The 9,456-nt window shown below is 39.5% G+C and overlaps 1 protein-coding gene across 1 annotated transcript; it reads right to left on the bottom strand.

Annotated features, from left to right (window-relative positions):
- Positions 1-1,047: 1,047 nt before the first annotated feature.
- LOC116263058 (peroxidase 5-like) lies at positions 1,048-2,235 on the bottom strand. The gene is made up of 2 exons (XM_031642639.2): positions 1,954-2,235; positions 1,048-1,815 (listed from the first exon to the last, which is right to left on the bottom strand). The coding sequence occupies exons 1-2, from the start codon at positions 2,203-2,205 to the stop codon at positions 1,048-1,050; spliced, it is 1,020 nt and encodes a 339-aa protein (XP_031498499.1). The 5' UTR covers positions 2,206-2,235.
- Between the last annotated feature and the right edge of the window lie 7,221 nt (positions 2,236-9,456).

Below are 9,456 nucleotides of genomic sequence, written 5' to 3'. Positions count from 1 at the left end.
GAATCTACCTCAATCTTTAATAAAATAATTGTATATTGGTTTATATGCAAAAAAAGACTCTGTCAAGTGGTGTTGTCCAAAAACCCAATAAGTAAGACAAAAAAACTTTTTTGGTGATCCCTAGCTTGATCGTTGGTATGAGCTGACGCATGTTGATTTTAATGGTACTGTCTAAAACTGTTGTTAACTTTAGTGGGTATGTATTGATCTAGGTACAGGTTAACCATAACAAAGATAAAGAGGAGGCGCACTTTCCTCATATATTGTTAACAAACGCAGGAATACATCTGGAAAGAAAATTTAAAGAGAGTCGTGGACCACTTGCTTGGCAGAATTTGTCAAGAAACCGGTCTCATTTTGAACGGTGCTCTCTCGGACCAGTATATATATATATATAATGCACCAGCCAATTTGCCGGCGCTTGTATTTTGAACGGAGGATGCCCACGTATTCATACATTCCTGACAACGATTTGAAGAAGAATGAGAAGGAATTAATTGACGTCAGTTTTCCACTTTTGTAATCAAGTTGAATGGTATAAGGATCACGACTGCATGAGCTTATTACAACAATTATTTTACTTGTAGCAGCCAATGGGTCTACGAACTAGTCAATTAGCTTAATTAGTATGTAACGAGCAACATCTGGGTAGAACTATTCAATACGCTTATTCCTTAAGTTGACTCGATTTAGCTTATAATATGGGAAGCCGAAATCCTCCAGCTGTTTTGAACTTCATTTACGTTGCAGTATGCTGTGAGAGGACGAAGAGCTTTTCCATCAAATCATGACCTATATATATATATAGGTCATGTGAAATTAATCATCAAATCAAATAATTGAAGATATTTGCTATAATGTATAATTGTAACAGCCACTTCGCTGGTAACATTCACAATATGATAACACTGAATGGATCGACCATTTCTAATGGAAAAAATAAAGTTTTTATTCAAATAATGCACAGCGACAAGAGATCATCCTGCAAAACCAACAAGACATCAATGAAATCCACCTATATAATAACACAGTTGCATCATGAGTACTTCAGTTGACAACTCTGCAGGACTTTCTGATCTGCCCCTGCGAACCAGTGAGCACCTGGATTGAGCCCATCCGAACCATCGATTCAGAAAATTTATGCGCCCACATGGAGCCACGGTTGATGTTGGCATGGACCATCCTGGCCGTGTCTGCCCTATCCATCAGTGCTTGGTCCGACGAGAGGAGGCCACGGTGGTACTTGAGGTTCACGTAGTACTTGTTATCCAGTCTCTTTGGCGTCGTCACGTCCAATGGTACTGTCGGATCCTGCGCCGAGTCCGGAGCTGGACACTTTGTTTTCAGATACGACACGTACTTGGGGTCCAAGGACGGATCCGAGGCATTCATGGAGTTGAAGTCATAGAGCCTATCTGAAAACGATGAGCAGTGGGAGTCCCCGATCGTGTGCGCACCAGATAGCGTGACCATGTCCTCGAGAGAAAGGCCCTTCCGTGCAAAGTTCTCTTCCAACTGCTTGACGTCGAAGAATGCCATCGGCAAGTTCTCGACGACTTCAGATTCCATGGAGACGAGGCCGTCCCGTCGCCCTGCCGGCACCGGATAGTAAAATCCGCCAGCGATGTGGACGGAATCCCGGGCAGCAAAGGCAACGATGTCGGCACAAGACACCACTTGCGGGCACTGGGTCTCCAAGATGGATTTGGCTTCATCGATGACGTCGAAGCCGGTGAGGCTGGGGTTGTTTATAGGAGAATCCTTCTCGGCTGTGTTGTCCGGTGTAGAGTCCAGCAGCACAGATGCATCACAACCCTGTCAAATGAAACGAAAACTTAATTTAGATATTGAATTCTTGAACTTCCTCAGAGGAATAAATGAGTTTTTTTCATTCTGCTACTAGCTATAGATTGGCAATCGAGAAGATAAAACGAGAAAGTGCTGGAGTAGTACCCTGACGAAGCAGTCGTGGAAATGCAACCTGAGGAGGCCGGCTGGTGCGCCGGAATCACGAGCAACGGCCTTGGCGACGGTCTGCCGCACCACTGCCTCAGCGGAAGGGCAGGTGTGCTTATAGTAATCGACGCGCAGGCCGTGGGCCTGAGCTAAAGCAGCCCAGGCGGCGACCTCCATGAGGAGGCAGCAGGCAAGTGCCAAGCTACCAAGCAAGGAGAGACGGGCATGAGTGGAGAAGTAAGGAGCCATACTTGGAGTTGATGGGTGGTGGTGTACTTTACGTGGTGTTTTGCAGTGTGGAGTAGGCGTGTGCGCCCTAAACTATTTATAAGGAGGAAGAAGATGGCCGTCGTGAAGTCGACAGAATGGAATTATGACCTTGGGATACAGACGAGGCAGAAGCAAGACTGGTCCAAGCAGCCGGTTTCAATAAAAAATACTTATATTATTCTCATTCCTGTTGGCGCCATGGTTTGACCAGAACAAAACGCTTGCGTCCTTCCCAATATTGCTATTTTCTGGCGGCCATGTCTTAGCTGCTTTGGCAACCGTGCTTGGATTAATTCATAGCAGTTTGGCATATATATATATATATATATATATATATATATATATTGATTGCTTGTAGCCGACAAATAAACCGGGCGGGCAGATCTAGTCCGCCTAGAGTTGCTCGGTCTAATTCTGCTCGGTCTAATTCTCTGGGATGGACTAAATCCGAAGTACTGCTATTAAATAATGGAGTTCGCGTGAGTGTGATTTAATAATAAATAAAGATATGTAACGTTAAGAAGGAACACGGAAAGAGGAACAAAAAATATATATCCGAAGCTCCTCCCCGGTCTCGCACCCGCTGCTGACGCGGTGGCTCTGACTCGGCTGCTTGATGGCACAGAAACTCTTCCTCCAAATAAGACTCCTTTCTTCTTTTGGTGCGGGAACATCCCGGAAATATTAGGCTTCACATTTTTAAAATTATTAACTTGGTGATATTTCATGGTCGAAGATTATATATATATATATATATATATATATATATATATATGCGCTAAAGTACTGTCTTACCTCCGTCACATCTTTCATTTAAGTTGGAATCAGGCACCATATCATCTGTGCACCATATCATCTGTAAGCCTGGGCACTTGGACCGCTGCCGAGTATTGGTATTCAAAAAAGATAATTTAAGTTAGGGTTTCTTTTTCATTGTTTCAACTTTCAACATTGGTGGCAGCGGGAGGCAGCCGGTGGCGATGGTGGTGACAGCATAAAAGAAGGATATTTTTTGTGAACAAGGCTACCGTTATCGACGTGAAAGATTTTGAGAGGAACAGGAGATTCAAAATCATCCTCTCTCAGAAATTGGTGGGCAGTTTTCTCCGTAAGCGGGCTGCCAGAACGTGTCTCCTCTCCCTTCCGCCATCAGCTCTGAAAAACCAGGCTTCCACAGATGCATAAGCTTCCTTCGGCCTCCAATTGCCTTTCAAATCGAGCGCCTTCTTCTTCCGGCCACTTCCGCTGCCGGAAAGCCGGTCTTCCTCTTCCACCATAGAAGGATGACTACCATCGTCATCGATTTCAACGGGCTTTGCCTGTAGCAGCTTTCAAGCTTTGCGTTTGGATGGAAAGCCTGTAGCGGCTTGGTCCACTCGATGGAACTCACACAGGGAGCTGTCTTACCCAACGGCGTTACAGGAAGGACGTCGACATTGGCCCATTAGGAGAGACGGCAGCAGTTGAAAGAGCTGCTCGCCAGTTCGCGAGAGACATTCAACCCTTGGCTTTCCACTTCACCAAGACCCTTATCCTCCGCCTTTCTTAACAATTCAAAGAGCTTCTACGACAAGTAATCGGGTTGGGCTTGAGCATAAACTCAAGCCCGAGGTCCGATATGTCAAAGGCCCGGTCCGGCTCGGTTAGAAACGAGCGTTGACCCGATGGCCTTAACAGGCTTAGATTCGGCCATTTTTTTCTTGTTGGGCCGGCCAGATGCGCAGCTCTAATCTCCTGCATCAACCATTTCTACAAAATAAGTTTCTTCTTCCACCAATGCGTGGCTCCATTCTTTCAAATAAAGAGTTAGTTTTTGTCGACATTCCTATATTGAGGCCTAAGGTGATTCTAAGTAGGGTTGTTCATCAGTGTGTGCGAGTCTAATTGGCCCAGCTCGAACTCGACTCCAGTGTTTTGAAAGAAACTCTAACTCCGCTCGACCTTGAGTCGAGCTCAATTTCATTAGCTCGAGTTCAACTTGGCTGAGTTCTTAAAACTTGCTCGATTCGCCTAAAGCCCAGCCAAGCATTTCATTAAAAAATTTATTGTTTTAAAAAAAGAGGAAGCGTATAGATTTGAACATGAAACACAGACCCATTTGAACAATCTACTTTTTTTGTTAATTTTATAAAATGTATTTTATATATTTTCTTTTTTGAGCTTAACCAAGTTTAACTAAGCCGAGCCCACAAGAACCAATTCATACCTATTTAAACATACATAGTTTCCCTTTTTTTTCTTAGTTCTTTTTCACATTTTTCTAATGACAATCTATTTGTTTTCAATTTTTAATTTTTATTTTGTTGTTTATCTACTTGTTCTTTTGATGCTGCATTATTAGTTTCACATTTATTTTCATTTTTTCAATTTCAATTTTTTTGTTTATCTTATTTCCCTTTTTGTCAATTTCATCATATAATGCACGAGAAAAACATTGCCGTTTAAAAATACAAAAACGATATTTGTAACCATGTTGTACCTTTATCCAGTTATTGGGAGATGGTTCCCTTGTTATCCACCTACTTGAAATACGATGCGTGGATTTTCTCACCGTCGGCTCTATGAATGGTCTAACGGCGAGAGGAGATTGAAATGCGTTACGGACAAGAAAAGTATCCCAACATGTTTTTCTTATTGGCACTACAAAACAGGACGGATTCATCGACGCGAGGAAAAAATTGGACGTTGGTGAAGATGCTTTTTACCAACGTTTTAGGGCAAATGCCGCTGAAAATAAGTCCTCACCGACTAGTGATACAAGAACGTCAGTAAAATTCAGTTTTTACAGACGGCCATTGTGCAAATCGGTACAAATTTAACTTAGCGTCAGTGAAAGTGTTTTTCCTGAGAACCATGGTTGTTTATTTATTATGTTGGTATGTGAGTCTTCTTGCATACTTGCTGTGTTGTTGCAGAGGATTTCTACTTTTCTTAGAATACATTAGAGATCAGGATTACCAAAATTTCCACTAAAGCTGGTGACTTTTGTGCTCTTCCATCAGCAATTGATAGTTTCCAGACCCTACAGTCTTTTTCCATTTGTAAGTAGAAAACCTACTTAATCTTTTTTGGCTTCGATCAACCGAACGGCAGTGACAGTCTTTTTCCATTTGTAAGTAGAAAACCTACTTAATCTTTTTTGGCTTCGATCAACCGAACGGCAGTGTTCAAAGCTACAAGTGAAAATGAGAAAAATCAAGACTAAAATTTGCTTGGCAAATAGTCTCTTCATTTATATCCTTATAAATGAATGTTGATATGTGGGTCCTTATTTGTTAATATTGAGATTTTAAGCATGCATTAAGAAGATGTCTTTAAGCAACGAATTAAGATGAGAAATCAATAAAAAGTGGTATTTTTGTACTGTTGAAACATTATAACGATAACCTAATTACAATTGAATACACTCAACAAGTGTAAGCAACTCCAGGAAAACAGTTCATCGTTTTTTTAGTTCCGTCTATATTTTTTTATTTTGAAATATATATCATGTGCTATTAGAGTATTAATTGGAGTAGATTGACAACCAAATGCAAGTCCATTGTCGTCCAGCGGTAAAATAAGTATCCTCAACTAACTAATATTTAAATTCTTAAGGGTGCTACTTGAAGAATCATAATAGGTGTGAACATAACACTTTAGTAAGGGTGTATTGTACCTACAAAGGTCTTGACATGGACTAGCGTCCTACAAGTAAGGAGAATGGATGAGTCTTGTCTTCTTTTTGGAGCAATGGGTTGTTGTTCAACTCCTATTCACCCAAAACCACAGGATATATATATATATATAATGATTTGTAGAAGCCAGATACTTAGGTCCAGGATAAAAACCATATCTTTTGATTTTGATTTTTAAAAATGTTTTTTCTATACAATCTAACTTTATTGATATGATCTTAAGAATAATGATTTGAAACATACAGTAAGTTGACTACTTGTTAGACTTTAGTGGTGTTTTTATAATAAGAAAAAATGAACAGCCCCCATGACACTGAAGTAAAAAAAATCAACATTTTCCATTAAAACAACTTAAATCAAAGCATGTTTTATATCAAAATAGATTTTATAAACACATTAAGATGCTTCTATTTCAGTTTAGATAGTTTTTTAACAGAAAACCAATGGGTCTGGTTTTTACCAATCTCTCTCTCTCCCCTCTCTCTCAATATATATATATATATATATACATATATATATATATATATATATATATATATATATATATATATAATCAACTTCGCAACCAACATATAGCTTTAAATAACAAGAAGTTTGAGCTCTTCTTTATTAAATAACTAGAATTAATTGCAGTTGGAGCCACACAAATAGTCGAATGGACACTTTCCACCATGACACCTATAACAAGAATGAATAAATCAACCACCTTTTTCTTTAACTGCCTTAATTAACAAACATACAAGACTTCCTGATCTCCCCTTGAGATACAGTCAACACCTCTATCTAGCCCAACCGCACCATTTTTTAACTCTGTCATTGTATTAAGGGTATTTTTATCTTCTAAAAGAATTCTCACTTTATTCTTATTCTTCGATGGTTCCTTTTTTTTTTTTTTTAAGAAAGACATTTTGATCATTTGAAACCTCAGGGCCCAAACATCCCCTCTTAGGTATGATGAAGGCCCAAACATATAACCTCCTCGAGAGTAATACTGTTGTCATCGTGTCTGGATCATTATTTAATGCTCTGATCACTTGTCTTGAGCACAGAACGATCTGCCCATTCTTAGGACACATGCTTATAGAATGCGTGCTCTAAAGGCATTATGTTTTTGTTTTAGAAAAGCATTATGTTTTTGTTTTAGAAAATAAAAGAGAAATGTGTAGAGTGTATCCATGAATCTGCCTCAAGCTTTAGGGCAGATATATGAAACAGTATATCATCGTTTCCATTACCAAACGGCCCCTAACCGCTTGTCATGTCATTGTATACGCTTTTAAGATGAAGAGAGCTGGGATAAAAGTCCCACTAAATCTCAGTAGCGAAGATTAGGTTACGAGATTTACCTCTACTTTCAAGAGGGTTGAAACCAGAATCTTCTTCGGAGCCAAAAATTCTGGTTAAGGGGTATTAGTAGTAAAATTTAAAATTTTTAAGGGGCATCAATATGTAAATGAGAAAAATTATCTTGAAATATCAATATAAATATAAACATTTTTCTTGAGAATGGGTTGGCAACTGCCCACACAGTGCCCACACCAGCCTCTGCTCCCGGCCGATATGGTACCCAATTATCATAAGCAACAATGTCTTATACACACCTTGTCCTTTAATAAGGAAAAACTAAAACCAACCTTCAAATTGTCTCTAAGAAAGAAAACATAAAAACAAAGTTTTGATTCATTTCAACCAAGCACACTCTCACATCCTCCACTGGAGGGGTACTTGTGGCCTACACCAGCGCATATGAATTGCTTTGAGAGCCCCTTTAATTTTAAAATTTAAAAAATTCGTATTTCAGGTTTTCTCACTGTTCGTGACAAACAGCCATAAATGAACGGTAGCACACGAAACCATCTCTCTCACCCTCCCTCTCGCGTAGTTAGGCAGAAAGCCCAACTCAGTCTGAGTTGCGTCACTAATTAATTTGAAACTCAACTCATACTGAAGACCATGTACTCATGACATCTGCTCCGACGTAACAGATCCTTTAACAAATGAAGCTTTGTAAAAAAATGATAGTACTGGACTTGTTCCAGAAAGTTGACAACCGCGCGTTATTAATGGTTAATTCGTGCAGTTCGTCCTTGATTGCTTGACAAAAGGAAGCACAAGTTCATCATCAGCCACTCGTATTTAAATTACTTTTTTTGCAAGAAAGCAGGTACCACCTCTGTGACGTCGTTTTGCTCACCGACTCACGGCCAAATCTATTGATGTACAAGTCAATAGAAGTTGAGCCAACTCGGGCTCGACTTCCAGTTCAGGTCATATGATCTCAACTTGTTTAAACTCTATTTTGCTCATGTTGTCCCCGGGCTGGCTGGGTAAAACTCGGCCCAGGTTGGCCAGTCGGACCCGAAAATCGGGCCCGGCCCGTTTGACAATAAAAAATTAATTTTAAATTATAAAATAAGTTTTTACAATGTAAAATTTATTTTTTAATAATAAAATACATATTATTAAATTAAAAAATTAAACAAAATATTTTTAAATGGCTAACGGCCGCACCATCGGCGGACCCGATTTTTCAACCCAAACCCAGGCCTGATCGGGCTGGGTACCGGGTACCCGGCGGCGGCCCGGCTCAACACCCAGGCCTAGTAATAACTTGGGTTATGTTAATAAATTTTGACGAAGGTAAACAAATATACCTTTTCACAAGTTGTCAGATGAAAAAATGCTGTTAGTTTAGTTGATGAAAAGTTCATAAGGTATATATGTTTATTTTCAAAAATTAAATAATCTTGAATCATTATCACAAATTTTGGTACAGATGGACATACAATTGTGATGTCGGGTGTGCAAAAGAATTACCCACAGGGTCTAGAGATGTGTCAGTAGCAAGCACTCATGAGTTGGAAGCTCATCTAGATTAAACTCAAGTAGTCTAATGTACAATTAGGGGCGTTCAATGAGTCAAACAAACTCAACTCATAGGGCTCGACTTAAGTCCCATTTGGCCCTTATAAAGCTGGATCCGAGTCCAGTGGACTCGACTATTATTTAGCTTCTTATCAAGCTGGAGTCAAGCTAAAGTGTTATCTATCCGCAGCTGAAGCTTGAACCTGCATGCTGAAGTTCAGTTAAATTTCAATATGTGAGCTTAAGTAAGCCGACCGTTGACATAGTCTATCTTCTATGACCTCTTAAGCCAAGTTGAAGCAAACAATATATGAGTCGAGCGAAGCTTCAGCTCGAGTATAAATCGTTTAAATTTAAAATTATGTTGAAATTTCAAGATAAACTTAAGCAGTATTTATTTTAAGATAAACTTAAGTTGTTAAAATTATGTTAAATTTTTAACAATGAAACTTTTGATGGTCTAGTGTGGCCTCCTCGGTCATCGCTGTGAAATTTGAGACCAAAAATCCATCGGCACTAATTCTAAAACCATGTTGAGCACTTATGTTTGGCACCAGTACCAAAACTAGTTGTGCTAAACTTATTTCTAACATGCTTTTAGAAACGTCGCCGATTGATCTAGGTATTGGCCACTGAAGCCCACCATGGGCAAGTCTTTTACAAGCAGTATTGAAGCAATATGAACAAA

This window comes from Nymphaea colorata, chromosome 10, assembly GCF_008831285.2.
Source record: "Nymphaea colorata isolate Beijing-Zhang1983 chromosome 10, ASM883128v2, whole genome shotgun sequence".
Taxonomy (NCBI): domain Eukaryota; kingdom Viridiplantae; phylum Streptophyta; class Magnoliopsida; order Nymphaeales; family Nymphaeaceae; genus Nymphaea; species Nymphaea colorata.
The sequence above is the reverse complement of the archived record's forward strand: the minus strand, read 5'-3'. Positions and strand labels throughout refer to the sequence as shown.

Bases quoted from the DNA above. Each gene is read 5' to 3' on its own strand.
- LOC116263058 (XM_031642639.2), bottom strand. From the start codon at position 2,205: ATGGCTCCTTACTTCTCCACTCATGCCCGTCTCTCCTTGCTTGGTAGC. The intron at 1,816-1,953 runs GTACTACTCCAG...TTCATTTGACAG, and splicing joins TCCACGACTGCTTCGTCAGG to GGTTGTGATGCATCTGTGCT.